Here is a 13,909-nt window from a genome sequence, read left to right as displayed (position 1 = left end):
GTTGAGGGGCGCTGAGACGGGGCACCCCAGATGCTAGGTCTCGTGCCCAGGGCACCCACCACCCGGGCTGATCTGAGGGTTCTTATTGCTGACTTGGGGCCTGGCTCGGGCGGGAGCACCTGTGGGCCCTGCCCCAGCCCTTCCTGGCCGAGGCTAGATGCGCTCAAATCCACATGGGGGCCCCTCAGTGCCCCTCGCCCCCCGCTCCCCACCCCCGTGCTGTCGCTCTGAGACAACGTGTGCTCTCCTGGGCCCAGCGGCCCCTCCCAGCCCCTTCTCTGGGGCCCCTGGGCTCCGGGGGGCCTTGCTGTGTGGAGCTGCCAAGTGCTCTGGACGAGGGGCTGTCTGTCTGGCTTCCTGGTGTCTTAGAAAGAAGGGGCTCTTGCCAGCATTTTTTTTTTTTTTTTGGAAAGCTGTCCGCTAAGCGCTGGACTGAAAATATTTACTAAACGTCTTGGCTGGAAAGAGTGGAGGTTGTTTTTCTAAAAAAGTCAGAAGCGGCTCCCTGGGGGGGTCGGTGCCTCCGGGGGGGCTGGTGGCGGGTCCAGAGCCCGGGCAGCTGCCTGAGTGTAACTGGGAGCTGGGTCCCCAGGGGGCCCGGGGCACCTGGGGGCTGGAAGAACCGCATCAGCACTTCCTCCTTCCAAGGTGGGAGCCCCAAAGAGTGTTTTGTTAAAAAAAAAAAAAAAGGAAAGGAAAGGAAAGGAAAAGGTGGGGAGGGGCCGTAAGTACTACATTGAGTGCATTCGGAAGAGGTGGGCCAGGCCGGAGCCTGTGTTGGGGGAGGGCGGCTTCAGAAGATGTTGGGGCACATGTGCCAGTCCTGCTTCTCCTTGGCCTCCCAGTAGCCGCCCTTGTACATGCAGGCCGTCTCCCCGGTCAGCGGGTCCAGCCTCTTCTCGAACCACAGCGGCGTGTGCACCTCCGTCTCCTTCTCTGCTGGGCAGGCACAGCGGTGGGGCGGTGGGCAGGCAGCCTCCCCCCTGTCCGCAGGGAACCCGCTCCCAGGCCCCCCTTCCCTCTCCCTGGGCCCCCCTCCCCGCCCGCCTCACGTCCTCACCGTCCTCCATGCTGCAGCCCCGGGAGCAGGCCTCGGCCCGCCGGCGCCGCGACAGGCGCTGCTTCTCCTCCAGCCGCTGCTTCTCCGTGTTGGCCTCGTCCCAGTGCCCCTTCTCCATCAGCCGCTGGTCGGGCCGCAGCCGGCTGTCCGTGGGCGCCACGCCCTCCTCGTGCTCGTTGAGGGTCAGGGCCAGCTCCGAGAAGTAGTACATGTTCTCGGCGTTCTCCCTGCGGAGGCAGCGAGGGCACAGCGTGTCCCCTGCACCCCTCCGCCCGCCTGGGTGCCCGGGACCCGGGGCCCCAGCCCATCTCCCCGTCCAGCGTCCGCCCCGATGAGCTGGCAAAACCCAGCTGCTCCATCCAACCGCTCTTTCCTCTCCGCACCACTGGTGTGTCTGTTTCGCTACATTACACTTCGGGGAGTTTTCCCATTTCGTCCACTTTTTAAATTTATCAGTGAAATCTCTTCAGTCTCCCTCTGATGACGGATTTATCCATTTCCTCCTTTACTAACAGTATGTGCTCTGTATATTCTTGAGGCTATTTCATTACATGTATAATGTTTGAAACTATTATATCTTCTTAAGGAAATAACCTTTCAACCTGTAGCTCCTCTTCCATCCCTAATAATGCTTTTGATTTGAAGACTACTTTACCGATATTCATACCGTCATTATAGTTGTCTGTGGCTCTAAAGGCCCCTCCACCGGGGGTCTTTCGTTGCTTTACTTCTCCTCGCCATTTTCCTCTTTTCCTTTCCTACTGGGATTCCAGTTAAACATATCGTCTTAGTGGTCACTCTAGGAATCACAATATGCATACTTCACAGTCAGAGGTTCACACACATCTGGACCCTCCTCTTGGGCAGCCTGAGGGTCTTCAACAAGTTTCCTTCCATTTACGCCTCTTTGATTTACGTCATCGCAGAGTTACATTTTATGTTTACATTTTAAACCCCATCTTATTGTGTGTATTCACTGTTCACTTAGGGTCAGTAAGTTTCTGTTCTTCATGCTTACATCTCAGATCTTAGATCTTCCATCTGGGATCAGTTTCCTTCTTTCTGCCAGAGGCACGACCTTTAGTGCAGCTCTGCTGGTGGCAAAATAAGTTTTTATTCGTCGGAAAGTGTCTATGTCGGCCTCACCCTGTAAAGATGTTCTCAGCAGGTGTCTAATTCTAGCCGCGTGTCTACGCTCGCCGGGGAGCTGTCCGTCCGCTGTTCCCCGGGCAGTAATCTCTGTCACATCTGGCGGCTCAGTATTTTCACTTTATCCGTTTAAACAGCCCCACTGTACAGATCTATGCGTGGAAAACTCTCCTGTTTTCGCTCCAGACCAGATCCTGCTCTCAGACCGGAAGTCCATGCTCTCAGACCGGAAGTCCGCAGGGCACTGCGAGGACCCCGCTCCCCTCCCTCGAGCTGCTGCTTTCCAGGCCTGGTCTCTCTACCTGGTTTATGATTTCTTCTGACCTAGACTTAGTGGCTGGGTTCCGTTAGACCTTCCTGAGGACTTCCAAGTGCCGTTATCTTACTTTTCCTGACTTTGGAGTCTGTTGTGCCACTTTGTGTAGTTCCATTCCTTGGACGACGGGGACTCTGTCCCATGAACCGTTCGAAGGCTCTGCATAGGACTTGCTACCCTGGGTAAGGTCACTAACTGGCTCCCAGGCTGGGATGTCAGCCACACAGCACGGCTTCCTGCCCACATGTGGACTGACCCCTTCTGACCCCTATGCCGCTGGCTTCCTGTCTGGCCAGGCAGGGTCCCCTGCCCGCCGCCCTCAGAAGTCCCTTGTGGCCCCACTCACGGCAGCGGGTACTTCTTCCACAGCAGCTTGGCCGGCAGCGTCTGGTACACGGTCTTGTGCTTGCCGTCCATGCTGGGGCTGCTGGAGCTGCTCTGCACGATCTTGGCGAACTCCATCTGCTCATCCCACGAGCCGGACAGCACGTAGTGGGCCTTGCCCTGGTCATCACTCACCACGCCCGTCACCTGTGGGCGTGCAGGACCAGCGTGGGCACAGGCCCTCTCTGGGCGACCCCAAGGCTGAGAGGCGGCCTGCTCACCTTCCGGGCCGCCTCTTTGGAGAAGTAGCTGTAGGGCAGGAACTTCAGCTGGCACCGGTCCTTGGTCTTATAGTTCACAATCTCAATGTCCCCCGACTGGTGAGAGAGGGGAGTGTCAGCGGCCGATCCCCAGGCCAGACCCCCGCTCCCGAGGGCACCTGACCTGGTCGATCCAGAGCTTGCCCACAATGATGTTATGCACAGTTGAGGTGCTTTTCCTCCACACGTAGTGATTCCCACTGGCCTGAAATTCCAAGTGGATGGCACCTGGAGGCGAGACACAGGGTCAGAGGTCATGGCTCCCCATGCCGGGCCCCACAACCCCAGGGTCCTGGGAGCTGTATTCACACAGATGGGAAGGGACACACGGCCGGGGAGGCTCCCGGAAGCCAGAGCCAGAGGGCAGGGAGCCTTCCTGCAGGGAAACCCCTGGAGGCTCCAAGCTGGCTGCTGGGTTGGGAAAACCCTCCCCTCATCCAGGAAGTCTCTGCCCGGAGAGCACAGGCCCCGCTCACCTAGCGGCATGATGGAGAGGTACTTCCCCCGGAACTTGCTGGAGATGGTGATCTCCTGCCAGAGGCTCCAGCCATTCTTGGAGAACACATGGTGCGCGGCTGATGGAGGGTGGTGGCTCACCTGAGACAGACCCGCAGCACCTGAGTGTCTGCGGGACACGGGCCCAGGCCTGCCCCCCAGCAGCCGGACACAGCCTGTCCTGTCCCAGTAAGGACGGTTCTGTGGCCCCGACAGCAGGCCTCCAGGGCAGCAGACGCCCCAGAAAGGCCAGGGCTCCCAGGGGAAAGGCCAGGGCATGGCAGCAGGTGCAGCCTGTGACTGTGAGGCCAGGGCTGGGGGTCTCTACACCGACTCTCAGGCTGCGAAGTGGGGGCGATGGCAGAGCCTGTGCCTCAGATGTCGGGTACCTGTGACAGGCTGTGCTGAGGGCTGCTAAGGGAAGGTGTTCCTCTCCATTCCTCTCCACCGAGGGCGTCGGTGCCCACTTTCTAGTTACCTCCCCACTCCCCGCCAAGAGGCAGGAGACCAGCTGCCTAACGGGACCTCAGCCGGACAGCTCCTTGGCACGGGCAAGCCAGGACCAGAGGTGGGTCCCCTGCGTCGCATTCCGACCCCAGGCCTGGCCGGAGTGTGGCTCACCTGCTCGCAGAGCGAGCGCAGGCCCATGTCCTCGAGGCGGTCCAGCTCGAAGGTCTCCCCGAGCATGGGGTTGAAAGGCTTGGCGATGCGGTGCACGGTGGTGGAGTAGGAGGACACGGAGAAGGCGGCCACCAGGCACATCTGCTCCACCGAGCTGGTGCAGTGCACCGCCTTGTCCAGCAGGTAGTGGTACTCCAGGTCCTCCGTCAGCCGCTGGAGCATGGACAGGGGCTCGTTGAAGTTGACCTGCGGGGGGCGGGGGTCAGGCCGGGTCCAGCTGAGCCGGCTGCTCCCAGCACAGCACCCTGGCTTTTCTCAGATGTCCGGGGACATTGCTGCTCAGACGGCACTCCAGGGAGGTTCCTCTGACGACCGGTCCCACACCGCAGTCCCACCTGCTCGCCTCCCGCCCCTCCCACCTCAGTTTCCCCCACAGCCCTCGCCACGCCTGACCTGCTGTCCTGCACACCTGCACTACTTTGCTGTCATCCTCCCACCCAGCATGTCAGTGCCAGGGCTTCTGCCTGTGCAACACTGAGCCATGGGAATGAGTGAATGAGGGACAAGGTGGGTCTGGTCTTGCTCATGTTCTGAGCTACTGAGCTATTCTGCAAGGTTCCTGTGGAGAGCACCCGCCTGCTGTGGTGCTGGGCTGTGACCTGGGTCGGCAGGGTCTTACCTGACACCCAGAAGTGGGTGCTGGTATTCTCCCCGCTTTGTAGATATGAACACAGAGGCTGGAGATGTGAAGGGACTTGTCTGGGGTCACACAGTGACACCAAGTCTGGCCTAGAGCCTCCAAGCTCCTTCTCTGTGGCGATGCCACTGTGGCCTGGCAGCAAGAGGGTGCCAGCCATGCCCTGAGCCTGCAGTGTGACCTCGCTGGGGGAGGAACCAGGGACAGCTCCTGGCACAGAGGAGGGCTACCTGTCTACACACAGCCCAAGCCGGCCAGTCCCGCCGACGGGTCAGGACAGCCAGGACATCATCAGGCCCCATCAGGTGCAGCGACACTGGGGGTCCCCGAGTCTCCGATCACCGCAGAGCCCCTCCCTCAGGGCCGGAGACCTCTGCTGTTGGGGGATCGCGGCAATGACATGATTCAACACTGTTCCTCGCGCCTCATGCGGCACTGAGAAGACGACTCCCAGGGGACCCAGGGAGGCCCCTGCCTGAGCCCTACCGGCATGGGGATCTTGGAGAGCTCCCGGCCGATGCAGTTCTTCATGATGCTCCAGAGATTAAGGCTGTAGTTGGGCTTGTCGGGGATGCGGGCACGCCTCTTGACTTTGGGGGGGCTCTTGGGCATGAGTGAAGCGACATCCAGGACCTGCCAGAGAAGCAGAGTGTGCGCATCAGCGGAGGCCAGAGCACATGGCCCTCCAGGCCGCGTCCTCGCCTCTGGCCCAGGGAGTCTGAGGACCAGCTGCTGGGGGGCCCGCAGGCCACTGGGCCTGCCCCAGGGCCCGAGCTCCAAGTGCTGGCCTCCCCTCGGCCGCCCGCACAGTCTCCCCTCACTCACATTGTCCGCCGGGGTCCAGTCCGCAGAGCCTGTGGTCCCACCCTCGGTTTTTCTGCAGGAAACACAATGGGAGGCAGGTTATTGACAAATCCCGAGGCCTCCCCAGGACCTGGCCACCTTCTCTGCAGACCCTCCAGTGAGATCTGAGGGGCAGTCCGCCCAAGGCTTCCTTCCAAAGGGGCGTCTCTCAGTTCAGGATGCTCAAGTGGCGGGGTGGGGGAGAGGGGGTGCGGGACCCAGGGCAGGATTTGGAGGGGCTCCCACTCTGATGCCGATGGCAGCAAATGCTCAGCAAAGCCCTCCCCTGAGGTGCCTGCACAGCCTCAGAGGCCTGGCTGACCCAGGACCAGGTGAGGCCGGGTGCACCCCTCTGGAAGAGCCTGCGGGAGCCGCAGGGGTCCCCGCTCTCGCCCTCCCCAGGCCGGAACTGGATCCAGCCAGTCAGTGCCCTGTTCTCTGTGTCCATTGAAAATGAAGCCCTGATACAAACTCGATGGGGGCCTTTGATTTAAGGAACAGCAGAACCAATCTAAGCCGAAATGCCATCTGGCACGAGACTTAAAGAAGCAGCCGGAGAGCCCACCTGTCCTCCTTGGCCTCGGAGATCACAGTGATGAAGGCGGTGGAGTCTTCCATGGCGTCGAAATACTCCGTATCCTCATCTTCCTCGCTGTCCTCTCCCTTGGAAGTCAAGAGGCCTCCTAGGGGCATGCAGAGCTGCTGCGTCATTCGCAGCTTCACAGAGCTTCGTCTCACCCACCTGAGGGGCCCAGAGCCTGCAGGACGCCGCACCCCATACTGATCCTGCCCTCCTTGGCCCCCAGCCCTCCCAACTTGGGCGGCCTGGTCCTGATGAACCTGGCCGTGGCTGCCCTCACTCTGCTCTCCGGAATGTGCTTGCCTGTCACTGCTCCGGCTCAGAAGCCTCCTTCCTTCCAGAGCCCCCCCCGCCCCCCCCCCCCATCCTTCCAAATGCTGGTCAGCCTGGGGGTGGCCTAGCTGCCCTTTCTGCCCTTCCCCGGGTACCACGACTCCTGGCCTCAGGCGGCGCCTGCAGCCCTGGCACCGAGGGGACAGTGGGGTCACTGAACTTGTCTTTTGAGAATTGGAACCTAGACACAGGGAGACTGTTGCCAGATGATGGCTGGCACGGGACACAAAGCCAGGGAGAGGCCGACCAGAGTTGGCCAAGGCAAGCTCATGTGGGCACGGGGAGGGGCGGTTCCAGCGCTCACCCTGGTTGAAGCTCTTGCTGGGGTCGGGGGCCCGGCCAGACAGGCTGTTGCGGAAGGCCCGCTCGAGGCTGTTGTGCTGCTTGGCCAGCTGCTCGATGGTCTCCTCCAGGTGGACGCGCTGCTCCTGCTCATACTGCAGCGCCCGCTGCCATTTCCGGCTGTGTGTCTCTGCTAGTGCCAGAAAGTCCCTGCAGGCCTGGGAGGGAGCAGTGTGTGAGCAGAGCCTGTCTCCCATCGCCGCGGGCAGTGAGGAGGACAGGGCCCTGTCTCTGCCCCTCGCACCCCTGGGTGGTCACCAACACCTCTGCTGCCTCCTGGGGCTTCCCCGGGGACCTGGCTTTCTGAGAGCAGGCTGGAACTGCTCTGGCGGCGTCCCCTCCCAGTGGCGCCCTCTCTGTGAGACAGGAGTGTCTGACAGACCCTGTGCTCCCGGCTCCCGGTCTCAGCTCACCCGGCAACATCTTCCAGCGGGGAGGAGGGCATCATCCCATGAACCAGAGGCTCAGTTCCCAGCAGCTCCTCTGCAAGACCCTGGGGCCACTTCAGGTTCAGGGGCCTCCCACCCTCCCTAAAAGGTCAAGGTGCTGGTCCCATGTGGCCACACCTAAGCCACCATAACCGGATTCTCCAGAAGGGCCGGGATTTACCAGGACAGGTGTCCTGGCACAGGCTGGGGGTGGGAGACCTTGGGGAAGGAAAGCAATCTCCTTATGCTTAACAGGCTCTGGGGACAGGAGAGCCTGCGCCCGGGGCCGTCACAAGTCGGGGCTATTTTGAGTTTGCAAATAATGGCTCTATAGGGCGCCCCTGCTCCTGTGGAGCGGCACTCACAGGCTCCCCTGCAATGTGGGGACCCTCGAGGTGGGCCTGGGCGAGCCCAGGGAGACCTGGCTCCAGGCCTGGCTCCCTGCCCCCTGTGGAGCCAAGCCTTTATCACCTGGGTCCTACCGTGGCCCCACCTCGCCCCCAGTCCCCATCCCTTCCTCACCACTGCAGACCCAGTGACCACCACCCCAACTAGAAGGCACCTCTTTGCTGGGTCTGCACCAGCAGGTGCAAGAGGCAGTCGTGGGGAGGTGGGCAGAAATGTTCCAGATGCTTATAGGGACCCCCCCACCCCCATTCCACAAACAGTGAAACAGCTCTGAGGTCACACAGCGGGTTCCCAGAGAGGGTCATGAGCAAGGATGTCAGGGAATAACCCTGTTTAAGCACCAGGACTCAGCTCCGCCTGCCTCCCAGCACCTGTCCCTGCTGCTGGGGACATTGCCTGCCATGCGTGACTTCCACCTCGCTGCCACTGCAGGACAGGCTGGTGAGAGCAGCAAGGGGACAGGAGTGAGACCCCGAGGACGGCTGTGGTCTCATTCTGGCCACATGTGGCTGGGCTGGATACAAGATCAGAACGCCACAGCTGCCTACAGAGGGGGCGGGCTGGGGCTGCTGTCCCACAGTATCTAAGGCCTCACATAGCTGGACCAGGGCCTTCACCACTGGGGGGCGGGGGGGTACCTGCAGCAGATGAGCCGCTCCAGTCACGGGGGGCTATGGAGAGCCTCAGGGCACCTACCTGGTGTCCGTCCCCAATGCCCAGGGCTTCCTCTGGCACTGCCACACTTCCAGTCCCATCCTGGCCACACAGCACAAAGGCAGGTGCTGGCCTGGCCCCTGCACCCGCCCGGGAATGCTGAGTTGGGCTGTGCACTACTGTTGGCCCACTAAGCTGGATTAGGCCTGGGGCCCAGCAGGGGGGCTGTTGGGGGGGGGCGGGGGCGGATCCAGGGAAGGCCTGGCTGGACCAGGCTCTGAACCCACAGTCACATTTCCGCTGAGACTCTGCCACAACTCTCAGAGGGCTCCTGCCTGGCCCTGAGCAGGAACAGGGCCTGGGGCCCCCGGAGGCCCCCTGCCCACACCACACTTGCTTCTGAATCATGCAGGGGGCAGGGAGCAGGCAGAATAAGGAGCCCAGCATCCGGGCCCCTCACAGGCACGGCCGCACTGCCCACCCTGGGCAGGACTGTGACCTCCTGGGCCTTGGAGTCCTCAGGGGACAAACAGCTGAAACGCAGGGCTCCTATGGAGTCCCCGATTCTATGACCAGGGTGCTTGCCTTCCACCCGCCCCCAAGACTACAGAGAGGTCCTTGCGATGAAGAGCTGTGGGCTTCTACCTCTGGGGTGGGCGGGAGTGAGACCCAAAAGCCCGGGTCAGAAAGGCGGTCCCCACATGGGCGGGCCCAGCAGCAGCTGGGGCCGGGACTCCCCTTCCCAGAGCCTGGCCTGTGAGAAGGGCTGAGAGCTGCCCACCGAGGAAACGGCCGGCCGAGCTGGGTGAGCTCCTGAGCGGGAAGCCTTGGCCCAGCTGCGCCCAGGAGAGAGGAGGACAAGCTAATCGCTTGTGTGTTCCTAATCCTAATCCTGACAGCGACCTCGCCACTCCCCACATGTGGGCAGGCGAGCCGGGCTAGGAGGACGCCACTCTACCAGAAGCAGGGCCAGCTCAGGCCTCCAAGGCCAAGAGGGGGCCCTGAAGCTGGGATGTGAGTGCTGGACTCAGATGGGGTCCCTCTGGTCAGGACCAGCCAAGCCGCCGTCCTGTACATCCACCACCTCCTGGGCCCTCAAGGCAAAGAGCTCCCAGGGCGGGCTGGCCATCTGCCTGTGCCCACTCCTCACGTGGCACTCAGTGCAGGCTGCCTGGCACTCGCAGGGGCAGCTAGCCCTTCCCCCCGACCGAGGACTCAATCATGGCACCAGGAGGCAACTTCCACTTGGATCCAAACTTTAAAATAGCCCTTCCCACATTCAGAAGCGCTTATTCCTTGTACACAGGATCCAGCACCATCTGGCCACCAGTTTGCCAACTGAGTTTAGACAGTTCTAGAATCTATTTTTATTCCTCTCCCCAGGACCCAAATGAGCAAGCTCTCCGGCAGCAGAACAGTGGTCAGCTGAACAGGAACCTTCCCACGGGCCCCGGAAGAACGCGGCGGGGCCCTGAGGCTCTGGGGCTCTGACCACTGCTCCACTTGGGAGGGCGCAAGGAGCCCCACATGGTCTCCACATGGGGCCCCGAGAAGCCTCAGTGTATCTAGCAGCCAACAGCTCCTGCTGACCTGGGTCTTGATTCCTCTGATGCCCCAGACCTGGGGCCTTGGCCCTGAATTGCTGCCTCTGCACCTGCCCTCACTCTGCCCCTCGCCCAGGTGTCCCCCTCTGGCCTGCATCTCCCCCACCCCCTGCCGCTGCCTCGCCTGGCTGTGCTGGGAGCCACTCCTGCCCAGACTTTCCTCAGTCCCTGCTGTCAGGATCTGCACCCTGTCCCGTCCAACTCGCTCTACTGCTCACACCAGAGTGTGACCCTCACGGGCCTTCCTCGGTGAAGTGCAGCTGCATCGGGCCCTTGAGGTGGGCCTGGTGGCAACCTCCCTGTTAGCCAGCACCCCTGCTGCTTTCTGCCCCCACTGGGCACCTGGACGGTCTTTGGTCTCCTGACCCGCTTTGCTCACCAGCTGGCTGCACAAAACCTGTTCCTGGGAAAGGCCCTCCTGCATCCTGCCCAACCTGTGGGACCGACCAGCATGTGCGGGCCGGGGTGGGGTCAGGAGTAGGTCTCCCCCTTTTCCCAGCAGCCTAGACCCCCACCTACAGGCCTTTCTGGGCCTGTTCTCTCACCCCCACAGCCACTCCGCTGGCCCTTCCCTCAACACCCAGCAGCAGCCGCAGCTTCTCCAGCTCCTTCCCCCAGGCCAAGCTGCCACTCACCCTTCGGTACCTCCAAGTGGGGCTCCCGCTACCTGCCTCTGCCTCCAGATAGCCCGGTTTCCAAGCAGTGGCTGCTCATGCTGAAACGTGGATTGGACCCTTTTCCTTTGCTGCATGAGCTTCATTCAGAGTGAAAGGCAGAGTGCTCTCAGGCCACACGCGAGGTCTCCTGACCGGGTTCCTGTTTCCCAGGCTTGCCTCCAAGTCACCCCAGCCTGCCTGGTTCAGGCTCTTCTCCCCACCTCCCTCCAGGTGCCCCCTCCCTCCCCTGTCCTCCTGCCAGTCTGCTTCCATGACCTCTTGTTCTATCCCACCAGCCTGTTGTTTCCTCCTAAGGTCTGTTAACCTCCAACACACCCCATCATCTCCATGGTTACAGAGCCTGGCTGGACCATGGAGGGGTCATGCAGGGATCACGGAGGGCCTCCCATGCCCCTCAGTGTCCACCAGCAGCCGCATGCTGACCTGAACTCACGGCTCCTAAGGGTCACAGGGTCATGTGGTTGGAGGGGCCGAGTTCCAGGCCCTGCGAGAGTCACCAACTCTGAGGCGCCTCTCCCAGTTCAGTTGTGGGCCCGGGTTGGGAGCAGTCTGCCTTGCTCAGCCCCACCTCCGGGGCCGGAGGAGCAGCTGGGGGGAATGAACCCGCAGACTGCCAGCCCAGTGAGGGGCCCAGCACTGCGGGAGACACCACCACCACCTGCCAGGCAGCCCTCAGTTCCTTCCGGCTGAGAGGAGGAGGAGGAGGAGGAGATGTAGTGAACGGCTTAAGGAGGTCCCCAGGGCGCAGGCGGCAGGGAAGTGGAAGTGAAAGTCACAGAAGCAGCACTTCCCTGGCCATGCTCAGCCCCCGGGCCTCCAGACAGAACCTGCTTCCCCAGGCCCATGGCAGGGGGTCGGGGGACAGTCACACCACCCCAGGGCAGGCTGGCCCCCTGAATGACCATGCAGTACTGTGGGTTCTGCCTAGGGCAGGGCCCACAAGGCCATAACTCAGGGGCAAGCCATGGGGAGCCCAGGCCAACCAGGAGCCTGTGTGCCAGGCCTGGTGACAGGTGATGGAGCCCTAGTCTTTGAGCACAGCCCCTGGGGGTCACCCAGGGACCAAGGGCTGTGACCCCAAGTGCTCATGCAACAGCCGTGCCCGTGACCCTTGGGCAAAATGACTGCTCTGGGCCTCAGGGTGGCACCTAAACAGTACAAAGGATGATGACGAGGAAGCTTAAGGCACTGACTTCATGTGGCTGATGTGAAAAGCCAAGTGATGGGAAGAAAGTGTCCCCCCACTGCCGGCCCGGAGGCCTGTCCTTCAAGCCAGGGCTCTGCTTCACACAAAGATGAAGTTACAGGAAAAAGAGTAAAACTTGAATTTACTTTTTTCACTTAAAAAAAAAATGAATACCCAAAGCATGTGATGGTAATGTATCCATTCCATCATTCTTCACCTAAACATGACTGGTCAATGCTACCACATTAGCACATCCCGGCTCCCAGGTCCCCACACCCAGGCCAGCAGTGTGTCTGTGCACAGGCGCATGGCGGTTCAGGCTCAGTCTAAGACCAGTCATTCCTAGTGCGGGGAGCTTCCTCCTAAATGACAGGCTAATTTGCAGTTACCTAAACAGTAATCCAACCAGGGAACTGCTGGGCTGCCTTTGATCAGACTCACGGAATCACCCGCAAGGGAATTTTGCCAGACACTAAGCGGTTCATTCATTTGCTCCTGCGTTCTCTCACAACCGCTCTCATTCGCTGAGGCTCCCGCCTGCTGGGCACGGTGCCAGGCATGGACGCTCCAGGCTCCAGGGACTGCAAGGGAGACCGCCCTGTCCGTGCAGTGAGGACCTGCCGAGATGCTTCAGTAGAAAAGCCTCTGGGACGTGGGACCACAGACAGGGTGATGGTCGGCAGTGGTCAGGCGGGGATGTGCGTGTGTGTGTGCGCGCGCATGCGCATGCGTGTGTTGCTGCTTGCCAGGGGCCCTTTGGAGGATGTGTGTCCCTGTGGGCTCTGGCTGGCGGCGGTCTCTCCTTTCCTACGTGCATGACCAGCCTCAGTGGGAGCGGATACCGGCGTGGCCTGTCAGGCCAGCACCTCACTTTGGTGCGTGCACCTCGATCCCCTGGAGCTGGATGGGGAGAGGTCCACACCAGCAGGTGGACAGAGTCCAGCCTGAGCACAGCCCCCTGCCACTCCTCTGACTCCTGGTGCCAGAGCTGAAAGCGGGCGTCATCACCACTCCCAGGGTCTGTGCCTCCTCCCGGACAATTCATTCTGCACTCAGATGGCACGCTGCTTTCATGGCCTCACACACAGGCGAGCCTCTGGTGCCTGGGAAAGCTGCTAGTGACGCCAGCTGAGAGGCTCATTATCTGGGAAAAACCAAAACTGCTTACTCAAGACCAAGTGGCTTCCGCCTCAGCGGGTGGGGAGGCAGGGCTCCTGGGTGGATGGGGAAACAGGAACGCACTGTTGCGTCATTAAATGTTTAATCCATGATCAGGGAATGAGGAGCCCGGGCCCCTAGAGCCGGCAGTAAGGAGCCCAGCGGGCTGACAGCGTGGTCATAGGAAAACTCAGGCGCAGACTGACGACAGAGCCGACACACAGGCAGCCCCAGCGCTGCGGCCCCACCACACCCTGAGCGCCTGGACACACGTCCTCACACCTGCTGAGCTCCAGGACCTGTGGGCTGTTTCTGGGAAAGGGTGTACCTCCTCAGCCCCAGGCCCCGGAACCCGGGCCGCTCCAGTCCCAAGCCTGTGTGGGGGGTCCACTGGCCCCACAGGCCCAGTCCACCTCAGGCCTCACCTGGGATCTTGGCCTGAGGCGGACTCCAGCCTCCATCTCCCCCCACCCTTGGGTTTCCTGGTGTTGGGCAAAGAGCCTGATCCTGACTCTGACCCTGCTCCGCTCTCCCTGGCTTTGGAGGCTGGATCCCCACCTGGGGCTCACCTAGGCACCAGGACTGCCACTGTCTCTGGTCAGCCCGATGGCCTGCCTGGACCACGTTCCCTGGACCAGGGCCACCCCCTCTGTGTGGCCTCCCCTTTCTGACTCAACCCCGGTTTCCACAGACAATTAAAAAGGAGTTCCTCGC

The 13,909-nt window shown here is 61.4% G+C and overlaps 1 protein-coding gene across 2 annotated transcripts in view; it reads right to left on the bottom strand.

Moving 5' to 3' along the window:
- Positions 1–715: 715 nt before the first annotated feature.
- Positions 716–13,909, bottom strand: part of OSBP2 (oxysterol binding protein 2) — a 55,193-nt gene continuing 41,999 nt past the window's right edge. Inside the window, exons 4-14 of one of the 2 annotated variants that reach the window (XM_028146736.2) lie at positions 7,043–7,238; positions 6,391–6,508; positions 5,808–5,859; positions 5,469–5,615; positions 4,286–4,531; positions 3,646–3,766; positions 3,294–3,397; positions 3,131–3,226; positions 2,872–3,056; positions 1,061–1,287; positions 716–939 (exon numbers count right to left, since the gene is read on the bottom strand). In XM_028146736.2, coding sequence (XP_028002537.2) covers positions 794–939; positions 1,061–1,287; positions 2,872–3,056; positions 3,131–3,226; positions 3,294–3,397; positions 3,646–3,766; positions 4,286–4,531; positions 5,469–5,615; positions 5,808–5,859; positions 6,391–6,508; positions 7,043–7,238 — 1,638 coding nt within the window. In that variant the 3' untranslated portion in view covers positions 716–793. The remainder of the gene's footprint in view (positions 940–1,060; positions 1,288–2,871; positions 3,057–3,130; positions 3,227–3,293; positions 3,398–3,645; positions 3,767–4,285; positions 4,532–5,468; positions 5,616–5,807; positions 5,860–6,390; positions 6,509–7,042; positions 7,239–13,909) is intronic. The other variant, XM_054712454.1, reaches the window with a different exon arrangement.

The sequence above is a fragment of the Eptesicus fuscus genome, chromosome 23 (assembly GCF_027574615.1).
Source record: "Eptesicus fuscus isolate TK198812 chromosome 23, DD_ASM_mEF_20220401, whole genome shotgun sequence".
Classification (NCBI taxonomy): Eukaryota; Metazoa; Chordata; class Mammalia; order Chiroptera; family Vespertilionidae; genus Eptesicus; species Eptesicus fuscus.
Note: the sequence above shows the minus strand (reverse complement) of the source record. Positions and strands in the feature narration are given on the sequence as shown.